Source organism: Vigna angularis, chromosome 4, assembly GCF_016808095.1.
Source record: "Vigna angularis cultivar LongXiaoDou No.4 chromosome 4, ASM1680809v1, whole genome shotgun sequence".
In the NCBI taxonomy this organism is placed as follows: domain Eukaryota; kingdom Viridiplantae; phylum Streptophyta; class Magnoliopsida; order Fabales; family Fabaceae; genus Vigna; species Vigna angularis.
The window spans coordinates 2665586-2679826 of record NC_068973.1 but is presented as its reverse complement, the minus strand read 5'-3'; the positions used below and the strand labels follow the sequence as shown (position 1 = coordinate 2679826).

The 14241-nt window shown below is 33.1% G+C and overlaps 2 protein-coding genes across 2 annotated transcripts; both read left to right on the top strand.

Moving 5' to 3' along the window:
• The first annotated feature begins 2847 nt into the window (after nt 1-2847).
• LOC108330139 (disease resistance protein LAZ5) lies at nt 2848-7110 on the top strand. Its single transcript, XM_017564650.2, has 4 exons — nt 2848-3305; nt 3993-5100; nt 5190-5495; nt 5575-7110. Exons 1-4 carry the CDS (start codon nt 2848-2850, stop codon nt 6856-6858), a joined length of 3156 nt encoding a protein of 1051 aa, XP_017420139.1. The 3' UTR covers nt 6859-7110.
• A 944-nt stretch (nt 7111-8054) lies between these two features.
• Nucleotides 8055-11378, top strand: LOC108330977 (disease resistance protein RPV1). The gene is made up of 4 exons (XM_052875820.1): nt 8055-8571; nt 8849-9956; nt 10068-10376; nt 10485-11378. The coding sequence occupies exons 1-4, from the start codon at nt 8108-8110 to the stop codon at nt 11223-11225; spliced, it is 2622 nt and encodes an 873-aa protein (XP_052731780.1). The 5' UTR covers nt 8055-8107; the 3' UTR covers nt 11226-11378.
• Nucleotides 11379-14241: the final 2863 nt, after the last annotated feature.

Here is a 14241-nt window from a genome sequence, read left to right as displayed (position 1 = left end):
AAGACAGTGATACCAAAGGTTTTTGTGAATTAATGTAGAATTTGGTTTAATGATGAAATTTTGAATCTTACTCTTGAATTGTTTGAACAAACAAATGAAAATTTTAATTTTCGTTAATCTTAAACGGTGGTATCAGAGTTGTGAAATAAAATATTTTGAAATTTACGAATTTTATTAAGTATCTTAATAACATTTTTTGCTAGATTGCTACATTTTTTTTATCAGAGTTAGGTTATGAATCTTTAGGAGTCGTTGAAGAGTAAGCTCGTTATGTTTTTGTTGTACATCGTATGTAAAGTTTCTTTGCGTAGAATCTTTTTGTATGTTTGTTATCGTTATAACTTTGTCGGAATGTTCTCTTTGACTCTAGAGCAACAAATTCTTGTGTCTCATGTGTGTGGAGAAAGACAAAAGAATGATTTACCCTTATTTTTTTTTATGCAATTTTTGAGGACAATTTTTTTTTTTGGTAGGGAAAATTATACGATCCTATTTAGGAAAAATTAAGATCATTTATTAATTTGGATTTCTTAGGTAAAATAGATCAAATAAATAAAAGAATATCAAAAGATATATAAGAATAACACGGAATAAAACATAGATGAATGATGTCACAGTCTAATAGATTGATAAATGAAGGAAGATTCACCATAAAGATTTTCATCTTTGATAAGAATCAGAATATGGAGATATCACTATCTAGCAAATTAATAAAGTAATAAAGATTCGCATAAAAAAGTTCACTTTTGATAAGAACCAGAGTTCTATGAAAGGAACCAAGAGAATCATCTCTTAATGAAATCTAATTTCGTATCATCACCAACCAAGGTGTCTACAAATGTATTCGGTACTCCTATATAGACATAAATGTTTAACCATCCTAGGAAACCTAAAAGAAGGCTCAAAGACATCGGGTCCAAAATAACTTGAAAATTAAAAAATAGATTCAGTTTATTATGTTTTACCTTATTTTGTCCCCAAGTTTATTGTGTGTTTACATTTTCTTGTATTTTAATTAGTATATGCTTGTTTTACTTTTAATATTAAGTGTATGAAATAAGAAAATAGCAAGCAATCATGGTGGAGGAAAACAAGTTGAAACTCAAGAAAACATGATTAGATAAAAAAAAAAATTAGACAAATATCCACTTTAATAGCTCTTGAATTGCATCCAAAACTACAAACACGAAGAAAATTTTTTTTAGAATGATGATATTGTACATTTTGTTTTGTGGTTATTGTCATTAACATCAGTCAAGCGGATCCAAAAATGTTAAATAAAAATGCCTTAGTGATGAACAAGTAAATGTTAAACTGCCTTAGTGAGTTAGCGATTGCAAAATCAACACTAGTTAGAATCCATCTTCAAAAGCTAAAACTAACAAATTAGTATTCATGATTTGAGGGTCACGTACACATGCATCGGTTTTTGGTCCATGCTAAATACATTTTTTCTTGTGTTGAAAAACTTTAGTAAAAAAATAGTATCTATCAATCTCAATTGAAAATTACTACTAGATAATATTGAATATTAAATTAATTTTTAGTTCATAATAATTGAAATATTAAATATAATATCTCCAAAGTGAAGAGCTTATTTGGTGAAGACTCTAATTGGACAAGTGATCTTTCTTGTTTCATGATATTTCTTTTTGTTTATTCTTCTTTTTTATCGCAACCCATTTTCCTTTTCATTAATTTCTTTCACTAGAATTTCTTTTTTGGCGATAAAAAACTACTATTTCTTTTTTACTTTTAACACGATTTTTTAATGGAATGAAAACCTAAAAAAATATGCTAGTAACAAACATTTTATTAACCTCAGTTACTCACTGATATTATCTACTGAAACAGTATAAAATTCTTATTAGATTTTACTTACAGTGAATGTATCTATAGGTAAAATCATTTTCTGTTTTATTAGCATCAACTAATATATATATATATATATATATATATATATATATATATATATATATATATATATATATATATATATATAAAGAGGGGAGTTCATTACGTCGGAAGAGTTTGTGATAATGTTTTATCACATAAATCTAAAACTAAATTTGGGTCTAAAACTTGTGATTGAATGTTTATTGACTTTGTCTAGAATAATTTTAGCTGTTGTTGAAAAACGATGCTTGACTAAGAAAGTACATGGAATTCTTTGAACATGTACTTCCTTAAAATCTTCAATTGAAACTTCATGTGAACGTGCAAAACTTATCCTAAGAACATGAAAATAGAACGATTGACTTCAGTATTTCAATTAAAGTGCTTCTTAAAATGCACATGCACATGGCCCGCACGATGTCACCCCAACACACTTTGCTATATACTATTTGGAATACATTCAACGAAATTGCTTCTTAAACTGTTGGCTTGTGACGTGCTAAAACATGCATGAACAATTTGCTGTACAATGTTCGAGTCCAACCATTACTTTTCTGTTATCACCATCAATAATTCCTTTGTGCTCTAACAAATGGAAGAAAACGAAGTAAACAAAGAAATTGAAGCATAAGTCAGAAAGCTTGCCAAGAAGAAGCTGGTATTCATGTATTTGTCTGAGTTCTCTACCCTTTTCAATAGCTCATCTTTTGAACTTGTACATATTGAGTTTTTCTTCTGTAAACGCTGTGATTTCTAACTTTCTTTTCCTTTCCTTTCCATTTTTCCGTTGTAGTTGTTCAGTCAAAATCTAAGGATTTAACTAGAGCATTCAGACTCAGTTGAGTTTTTGCTTCTCCTTTCATTTATCAACAAAGTGATTATTGTCTAATCATTTAGTGGTCTGGTTTTTTGGCCTCTAAGCTAGTTCTTAAGGGTGAAGAGGAAAATCACATGTCAGACCAAAAAGTAATAAAGTACGATGTTTTTGTTAACTTCAGGGGTGGTGACATCCGCAGTGGATTCCTTAGCCATTTGATTGAGACTTTTCGAACGAATAACATAAAAACCTTTGTAGATTGTGCACTCGAGAGGGGACATGAAATATGGAAATCACTTATTGAAGCAATTGAAAGTTCATCCATTTCATTGATCATATTCTCACCAGATTATGCTTCTTCTTATTGGTGTTTAGAAGAACTTGTGACAATACATGAATGCAGAGAAAAATTTAAACAGATTGTAATACCTGTTTTCTACCAAGTAGAACCCCGCATTGTAAGACATCAATCGGAGAGTTACAAAGACTCTTTTGATAGGCATGGAAGAGAAGATCAGATCAAGGTTCAACGATGGAGAAAAGCTTTGAAAGATTCTGTTAGTTTATCAGGAATTTTGTCATCCAATTTTCCGTAAGCTCTTCTTCCCCGCAGTGGTTCCATTTTTTGTAGTTTTTATATTCTTATGCCTGTTATCATACGTGGTTGGTCAAGTTTTACAAAATGATAAAATTTTACTTTTCAAAATCGTTATATTGTTTGCATATTACCATGATGTATTGGTTAAATAGTATTGATTTAACTTGCATGTTATAAAAATAAAAAAGTTGAGCATCATATATAAAGATGAAAATCCATAAATTCATGGGTTGAAAGTGGTGTCAATCACTTATATAGATTAATCTCAAGTCTTCTCAATGTTGTTTGTCTCTCCAGTTAAAACCCTTCTTTAAAGACCCATCAAATAGCAAAAGGATGTATCTTAATTCTAAATTAATTCTCAGAATATATCACTAGTTAAAAAATACGATTTGCAGCATAATTGGTGTTAAGAGAAAATGCAGGGTGACAAACTTGTAATTGGGTTACATGGCATTTGTACAGCTTCTGAAGCTGTTAACATGTTGAGTCTTAAACTAAAGATGGTAATAATTCTCTCAAAAGTGATGTCAAAAATATTTTGAAGTCTAGGATGGTAAGGTATTACAAAGGAAATGTTGCATAATGCATAACCATCCCTAATGAAACATCCAAATAATTGAGTGAATATTAACAACATTATTGTTAACAACTCTTTCTCTCTTTGTCTGTGTCAATTAGAAATGATGCCGAGCTGGTTAAAAGTATTTTTAAAACTGTGGTGACGAGACTGGTTAAACTCTCTATTCAGTCAAAAGGGCTTGTAGGAATTGAAGAAAAAATTGCAGATGTAGAGCTGTTGATACGCAAGGACCCAAAGGACACCAGTTTCATTGGAATTTGGGGTATGGCTGGTATTGGCAAGACAACCCTTGCGGAACAAGTATTTAATAAACTACGTTCTGAATATGAAGGTTGTTACTTTTTAGCCAATGAAAAAGAACAATCACACAGTCATGGAATAATTTCTTTGAAAAATGAAACTTTTTCTGCACTATTAGGACATGCTGTGAAAATTGACACACCAACTTCGTTGCCTCAAGAGATTCTAAGGAGAATTAGTTCTATGAAGGTTCTTATTGTTCTTGATGATGTGAATGATTTAGATCACACAGAGAAATTACTAGGAACTCTTGATAATTTTGGATCGGGTACAAGAATAATTGTAACAACTAGAGATAAGCAAGTGCTGAAGGCCAACAAAGTCGATAAGATCTACCAGCTCAAGGAATTCAGTTCAAAGGATGCTCTTGAACTTTTCAATCTGATTGCCTTTGACCAAAGCGATCATCAGATGGAGTTCAATGAGCTATCACAGAGGGTGGTCGATTACGCTCATGGCATTCCATTACTTGTTAAAGTTTTAGCTCGTCTTCTTTGTGGAAGAAACAAGGAAGTATGGGAAAGTCAGTTACACAAGCTTAAGAAAATGTCTCTTACAGAAGTTTATGATGTCATGAAACTGAGTTATAATGGTCTAGATCGCAAAGAGAAACAAATCTTTTTAGACCTGGCATGTTTCTTTCTTAGATCCCGTGTAAGGGTAAATAGTGCTGATCTGAAGTATTTACTGAAAGATGATGAAAGTGATGATACAATAGTTGTAGGGTTAGAAAGGCTGAAAGATAAAGCTCTTATAACTTCTTTTGACGATAACTCTATCTCTATGCATGATGCTTTACAAGAAATGGCTTGGGAGATTGTTCATCAAGAATCTAGCAAATCTGGAAGCAGCAATTGGTTGTTGGATCCAAATGGTGACGTTTATCAAACATTGAAAAATGACAAGGTTAAAGTCTAAGTACATTAACATCTTTTGAATAATATTTTACATTTTTCTCGAAAGATGCATATTGTTTTCTCTTACATTGATGGCAGGGTCTTGGTGGCATTAGAAGCTTACGAATCCACTTGCCAACAACTGGGAAGAAAAAACTAATCCCTGGCATATTTGCTGAGATGAGCAGACTACAGTTTCTAGAAATTTCTGTGGAAAATAGTGATGATTTGTTTGATCAAGTTTATGCCCTTGCTAAAGAGCTTCAATTTTTGGAAACTGAACTTAGATTTCTTTGTTGGTTGAATTATCCACTAAAGTCCTTGCCAGAGAATTTTTGTACTGATAAACTTGTAATATTGAAGTTACAATACGGGAGAATGGAAAAACTTTGGGACGGACTAAAGGTATAAATTTTTGTGCTACCCTTTAATTATTTTAAGTTAACTTCACCTGATATCTTCATTTTGTTTCACTGTTTTACAGAATTTGGTGAATTTGAAAGAGCTTGACCTTATGCACTCCAAGAAATTAAAAAAGCTGCCAGATTTATCACAGGCAACAAATCTTGAAGAACTGGTCCTCTTGGGTTGTTCTATGTTGACTAGTATGGATTCCTCTATTTTCTCTCTGCCCAAACTCGAAAGTATTGACCTTTCGGGCTGCAAATCTCTAACCCTACTCACAAGCAATTCCCAATTTTGCAACTTCAGTTATCTGAATCTTGATTTTTGCAAGAATCTAAGGGAGTTTTCACTGATATCACAGAATATGAAAGAACTGAGATTAGGATTTACAAAGGTCAAAGTACTTCCTTCATCATTTGAATGCCACAGCAAGCTTAAATCGCTGCATCTAACAAGAAGTGACATTGAGATGTTACCTTCTTCCTTCAACAATCTGACTCAACTGCAACATCTAGACATAAACAATTGCAACAAGCTTCAAACAATACCAGAGCTTCCTCCGTCCCTTAAAACTCTAGAAGTCAGCAAATGCAAATCTCTTCAGAATCTGCGAAACCTTCCATCGTCTCTTAAAACTTTAAATGCCATTGAATGCAAATCATTGAAGACTGTATCGTTTCCTTCAACAGCTGATGAACAATTAACGGAAAACAAGAAACGGGTTTTGTTCTGGAATTGCAGGAACTTGGATGAAAGTTCTGCAGAGGCTATTGGGTTGAATGCAGAGATAAATCTCATGGAACTTGCAAACCAGCCTCTCCCTACACCAAGTCAAGAACATCAATTTTACAATGATTATGAGTATAATTATCATTCTTATCAAGGTATTTACGTGTACCCAGGAAGCAGTGTTCCAGCATGGTTCAAGCACACGGAAGCAAATGGTGATATAATAATCGATCTCTCTTCTGCTTCACCTTTCGAATTATTTGGATTCATTTTTTGCTTCGTCCTTAATAAGTTCCATGACACAGATATCATTGGCAGACTTGAATTTAACATCACTATAAGCGATGTTGATGATGTTGATGAAGGGAAAATGGGCAGTGTCAAAATCTACATAGATTGTTATTCAGATTGGTCAATTGCACCATATCACGTGTGTGTGATGTTCGACCAAAGATGTTCTTCCACCTTAAATAACATAGCCAGAAAACAAAAGAGATTTAAAATCAATGTTTCAGTAGGGGCACGAATCGAGTTTTATGATAATTATCATGAATTGCCACAGGAGGTATTGAAAGGATTTGGAGTCAGCCCAATAAGCATCTCAGCATATAACATTCAGCAAATTGAATTGTGAGAATCTGTCTCAATTTCATTAAACAAATGGAACTGGGTTCTGCTTCATATTTTTCCAGGTATTTAGAATGTTGATCACTTCGTGTTGTAAGAACATTAATGTTGTAAGATACGGAGGATTTTGGTGGTTTTGCAACTCAAAAGTCACAGAATGAGTATGATGAGACTATGATGATGATCAAATGGTCAAATTTATCTTACTCTTACATGGACATTTGAATTTCTCATTTGTATCAGCATGACATTCTAATGGAAAATTGGTCACTGATTTTAATAAAGTTAGTCACTCGTTTTGTTACTGAACCAGTTACTCGTTTTAGTTACTAAATTAGTTATTCACTCACTTCTATGATGAAATTGATCATTGATTTCTGATACAAATCAGCCACTATAAATCATTGAGATAGGATAGTGACAAACAGTTTACTTACTGGATAGATCAATATTTGATTATTTAGTCACCGAAATTTATTCTTATTTTATGATTTTTTTAGTGTAATGTATAAACATTACCTAGTTTGTTGTTCATAATTTTATCATTCATTACATGTGTTGAAAAGGTACACTATGTGGTTTCGTAAAGATTTGCAAAAACTTATTTGAGACATTAAAACTCATATATCAACGAGTGCAGATTTTTTTTATTGTTTTTTTTGTTATTCTTCTTTTATGACTTTAAAATATATTTAGTTTGATACATTAAAAAGTTATTAATTTATTTCAAAACATCAAAATCAAAGCATATTAATATATTCTAAAAGCAAAAAAAAAGAAATGGACGGTAACAAAAGTTTAGCAAGAATCCAAATTTTAAATCAAGTGCCGGATTTCTCTCTACACAGAGAAAATGTCCTTTTCAGGATACTTAGATTGATGCACACAATGAGAAGGTTATGCAGCATTTCCTGGGTCCTTCCACAAGATCTTACATGTATGGTTTTATGCAAATATATAAAAACCTTATCAATTATTAAAATTATTTTATTAATAAATTAAAAAAACATTTTAGACCGGCCAATTTAAAAAGTTTTTTTTCTTTGTATATTCTAGTCTAGTAGAGAGTAGGTGAAAGGAAATAATTATATTTACATACCAGCATAGCATGAAGTATGTACTTCATGTATGAAAGACTTATGTTTTTTCTTCCGTAAAATCTTGGTTTTTTATTTGTTCCTTCTTTATTTGTCATCTGTGTTGTTTTCCTTTGTGTGTTTGTTATTTCAAAAACAGAAAGGTGAAGAGGAGCAACCATGTCAGACAGCAATGTTCCTGAAATAAAGTACGATGTTTTTGTCAGCTTTAGAGGCAAGGAAATCCGTGACGGATTTCTTAGCCATCTGACTGAGGCATTTGACACGAAGAAAATAAATGGCTTTGTAGATGATAAACTTGAGAGGGGAGAAGAAATATGGCCATCACTTGTTGCAGCTATTGAAAGATCAGCCATTTCGTTGATCATCTTCTCACCAGACTATGCTTCTTCTCGTTGGTGTTTAGAAGAAGTTCTGAAAATAGTTGAATGTAAAGAGAAATATGAACGGATTGTAATTCCGGTTTTCTACAAAGTGGCACCAACAGCTGTAAGACATCAATCTGGAAGTTACGAAAATGCATTTGCTAACCATCGACTAAACTATACCAGACAGGTGCAAATGTGGAAAGATGCTTTGAAAAAATCTGCTGATTTATCTGGAATTGAATCGTCCAAATTTAGGTAAGCTCTTTTTTTCCATAGTTGTTCCCTGGTTGTTTTTGTAGCTATATGCATGTTGTTATAATAGCATATTTCTTAAATTGCAAAATCCAGTGCTGCATGTTTGAACGAACATTATATATGGAAAATTCCCTTAATTCATTTGCGAACAACATATAGATAATAATTTCACAGCCAAACATGAAGCTTGTATATTTGGGTCACACACTAGCTAGTAATTGAACCAATAAACGACATCGATTTTAACACACACTTCGTGTCTCTTTGTGTCGTATAGAAATGATGCTGAGGTGGTTAAAGAAATTGTCGATCTTGTGGTGAAGAGGTTGGATAAACCCCAAGTTAACCCAAAAGGACTTGTTGGAATCGATGAAAAAATTGCTACTTTGGAATCATGGATCAGTGATGAACCAAAAGCCACTCAACTCGTTGGAATTTGGGGTATGGGGGGTATTGGTAAGACAACCCTTGCAGAAGTGGTATTTCATAGACTACGATCTCAATATCAAGAATCTTACTTCTTAGCCAATGAAAGAGACCAATCAAAAAAACATGGATTAATTCATTTGAAGAAAATTATGTTTTCTAAGCTGTTGGGACATGAAGTGGATATTGACACTCCAAATTACTTGCCTGAAAACATTGTTAGGAGAATTGGTTGTATGAAGGTTCTTGTTGTTCTTGACGATGTGAATGATTCAGATCACATAGAAAAACTGGTGGGAACTCTTGAAAATTTTGGTAAGGGTAGTACAGTGATTGTGACAACTCGAGATGAGCAAGTGCTTAGGATTAACAGAGTCAGAAAGACATACAAGGTGAAAGAATTTAGTTCTGATGAAGCACTTGAACTTTTCAAATTGAATGCCTTTAGTGGAAGTGATGAGGAAATGGAGTACGATGAGATATCAAAATCAGTAGTTCATTATGCCAAAGGCAATCCATTAGTTGTTAAAGTTTTGGGTCATCTTCTTCATGGAAGAAATAAGGAAGAATGGGAAAGTCTGTTGGCCAATCTAAAAACAATGCCTCCAAGAGAAGTTTATGATGTAATGAAACTGAGTTATGATAGTCTAGATCGCAAAGGGCAACAAATTTTTCTAGATTTGGCATGTTTCTTTCTTAGAATGCTTGTGCCAGTGCAGGTTAGTGATCTGAAATGTTTATTGAAAGACAATGAAAGTGATAATTTAGTGGCTTTTGAGTTAAGAAGACTGGAAGACAAAGCTCTCATAACAATCTCTGAGGACAATACTGTATCCATGCATGATAGTTTACAAGAAATGGCTTGGGAGATTGTTCGTCAAGAGTCTGTTGAAGATCCTGGAGGCCGCAGCCGGTTGTGGGATCTCAATGACATCAATCAAGCTTTGGAAAATGAAAAGGTTGAAGACTGAATAAATACAATATCTTGCTCCTAATTAAGTTTGATTTCTTTCTGTGAGAAATGTGTGACCTTTTTGATGTTTGAAATTTTTCTTTCAAATTGATGGCAGGTTAGTGAGGCCATTAGAAGCATTCATTTGACATCTGATACTGCAATAACATCAACTAAGAAGCAAATGTTAAGTCCTCAAATATTTGCTATGAGAAAATTAAAATTTCTGGATATTTCTGGGGTAGATGAAAATGCTTACCACCAAGTTATTCTTGGTGAAGGAGCTAACTTTTTGGCCACTGAACTAAGATTTCTGAACTGGGAGAGATTCCCTATGAAGTCCTTGCCAGAGAGTTTTAATGCTGAAAAACTTGTTATATTGGATTTGATGATTGGAAGAATGACAAAGCTGTGGGATGGAGTGAAGGTAAATATATATGTGTCTCACTGTTTAGATTTGCTGTTAATTTAAGGAATGCAACATTAACTGATTCAGTTCGTGTGACATCTTCATTTCTTTTTCATTTTATCACAGAATCTAGCGAATTTAAAAAGACTTATTCTCTATTGCGCCATTAAGTTAAAGGAACTTCCAGATTTATCAGGAGCCATAAGACTTGAAGAACTGTACCTCAGTGGCTGTGATAGTTTGACAAGCCTGCATTCATCTATTTTCTCTCTGCCAAAACTTGAGATATTGGATCTTCATCACTGCATCTCCATTGCCATACTTCCAAGCAAGTTTGAGAAGAGGGTGTCTTCACTTTGGAGAAACAGTGAATTGAGGTGTCTAAACATGAGTAGTTGCGAGCAGCTTGAAACAATAGCAGATCTTCCCCCTTTCCTTAAAACTTTAAATGTCTCCTTCTGCTTATCACTAAAAACTCTACCCAAGCTTCCTCTTTCCCTTCAAATTCTAAATGTTTCCTTTTGCGAGTCACTTGAGAGTCTACCAGAGCTTCCCCCATTACTTTCAACTTTAAATGTCACCTCGTGCTATTCACTTCAAATTCCAACCAACCTTCCCTTGTCTCTTCAAATTGTAAACCTTTGTGACTGCAGCTTATTTCAGACTCTAGTTGAGCGTATTCGATCCGTTGAAACTAAAGATACCAAAAATTCCAGATTAGTACATCAAACTCTATCAAAGCTTCCCCTACCCTCAGAGATTTCGTGTTCCTGCAATTCAATCAAGACTGGAGCAGTGTCACTCTCGTCTTTCACCTCTCTGATTGAAGATTGTCTATCTTCCCTGAAATTTAAGACAGAAGAATAACACGAAAAGACAAGAATGGTGAAAAGAAACAAAATAATTTTTATATGAGAAATGTCTGTTCATGAAAAATGTATATCTAGGTGCATGTTGGAGTTACTTACTGACTGTTATCTACTGAAACAGTAAAAGTGAAAATAGAACGATTGACTTCAGTATTTCAATTAAAGTGCTTCTTAAAATGCACATGCACATGGCCTGCACTATGTCACCCCAACACACTTTGCTATATACTATTTCAACGAAATTGCTTCTTAAACTGTTGGCTTGTGACGTGCTAAAACATGCATGAGCAATTTGTTGTACAATGTTCGAGTCCAACCATTGCTTTTCTGTTATCATCATCAATTATTCTTTTGTGCCCTAATAAATGGAAGAAAACGAAGCAAACAAGAACGAGCATAACTCACAAAGCTTGCCAAGAAGAAGCTGGTAACTCAGAAAGGTTCTTTGCAGCTGCTCCATGCTCTAATTGCGCTTTCTGTTCGCATTGATCATCTCCAATTCTTGACCTATCTTCTTCCTCAACCCAAAAGGAACAAAGTCACTATTGGTGAAGATTGAAGCTCAAAGAGGAGAAGGGAGAGCTTTCCAGCACCCCAAACAACCTCCAAGAACCTCTTCTAGTCACTCTAGGTGAAAAATTAAGTGTAGGAGGAGAAGAATCCCCAAAACCTCGCAAGAAACATGCTTAAATAACTCATTTTGACATATCAGCATCGGCACCGCTCAAGTCCCCTTTTGGGGCACTCAACCCCCTTTTGGGGTGCTCCTTGTGATGCTCAATCCCCCTCTCAGTCCCCTGGCACTTTGACAACATTATGAAATTTAACCATCAGTGTGATCCCAAAGGCGTTCAACATGAGTATTTGCTTCAAATTGATCTTTTATTGTCTCAAATCATGTTTTCTTGAGTTCTTGCTTGTTTTCCTTCACTAAAATTGTTTCTTATTCATTTATTTCACACGCTCAAACAAAGACATTAGAGGTAAAAACAAGCATATACTATAACTAAAATACAAGAAAACATGAAAACACACTAAACTTGGAGATAAAACAAGGTAAAAGTTATGAAGGAGTTGATTTATTCACCAAAATATATACACAAAAACATGTAAAATCAACTGTTATCAAGCACGTGAGTAATGAAAGAAGAAAAAGTAGGAGTCACTTAATCAAGTATTCCAAATGTAGGAAGAGACTTAAAACACTCAATTTAGAGGACGACATCAAGAAAGTATAAGCGGACCTGATGGTAGAAGCTAAGGACAAGTAGAAGAGAAACAACATATTGGTCAACAAAATTCACACAGAAGAGGACCAGGTTCATGGAGAAGAGGTCTATCGAGCAACTCAAATGTTGAGTGCTTTAAGTGTTTATGCAAATGAGTGTTACTTGAACAGGTGCTTTAATTGTGGTAAGGTCAAGCATTTTGCTAAAAATTATTAATATAAGGATAAGAAGGGAGAAACGACGAACCTTCTCATAGAAGATGTTGAAGAGAAAGTAGTGTTATTGATTATTGCCCGTAGCTTGAGAGATGAGCACAAATAAATGGAGAACTCTTCAAGAAGACCAAATAATATGGAGAATTCAACAAGAAGACTGAGCATAGTGGATAACTTGACAAGACAATTGAGTAGCATTGGCAAGACATCCCAATAGATCAATGATGCATTTAAATATCCCATAGAAGGGTTTCAAGAAGTGTTTGAACAACTCATATAGCTCAATAAAACATGTGGAGTGCTCAATGGAGTGTTATCTCTTTGACAAGTATATCAAATCATACAAGTAATAAAAATGGTAAGTCCAAATATATTTTCTCAAAAAATTTGTGTTTGTTTAATTAATTATGATTACTTGCTAATTTAAATCATGACATAAATTGATTCGAAATAACTTAAAGTATATAAAATTACTAAATATAAAAGTTATAAAATATCTTGATAAAGGCTAATTGAGATTGAATTTAATAACCCAAACTTTTTGTAACCATCTAACACTTTTCAACGCATCCTGTCTTACCGTGTGTCTTGATTGATCCGCTTTGAACGCTATTATTGCAAGAAGCTTCAAACAATAGTACAGCTTCCTCCTTTCCTTGAAAATTCTATTGAAAAGAACGTATTTTAATTCAACATTCTAGTCTTCAACGTGAGTTCTTACATTTTCAAGGTATCATATAAACATAAAGAGGTCTTAAATAGAAAATAATACTAAAATGATTATAATATATAATATATTTATGTTATGGGAAATAACTTAGTACATATACAATATTAATAAAATGTGAATTTAACTTAAATATAAATAATTAACATTACTTTTAATTTAAAATTTTAAAAATAATCTTTTATAATATTTTTTATTTTTAATTGATATGAGACTTAATTTAAAATGAATTTCTAACCTACATAATGTTATTTTGTATAAAAGAGTAAACCTTCTTTCTAAATTATATGTGTTATGTCTATTGAGCAGGTTCACTTGGAAGATACAAACACCAATAACATTGGAGTCTAACTATATACAAGGGATTGACACCCCTTTCTATCCAAAACTAAGGCAATAAACTAATGAGCCTTTCATCTTTATATAGTATTCTAATTTCTTATTTTTATCTAATGTGAAACTTAATTAGACTCACACTTAGATTTTCGAACCATATACTCTACCGTAAAGATGTTGCATGATACTTTATTGGGGTATTCAAACTCATCTATTCAACACTTAGCCATTTTTTCTTATATGGTTGAAATGTCAGCTTGGATGATTCATACAATCTTTAATATTGCTCATAAAAGGGAAATTTCATATTTGTTCATCTTACGGTTTTGTTGATTGTAAGGTTTTTAAAGTACATCATGTGATGTGCTCCGCAATCAAGATTTGGCAAAAGCTCTTTTGTTTTGAGTCACTCAAATGTATCTATTAAAGCTCCATTTTTTTCATATACTGTAAAAATGTCATTTTCAGGGGCTTGATGCATGCAAGCTGTAATTACTACATCAAGGG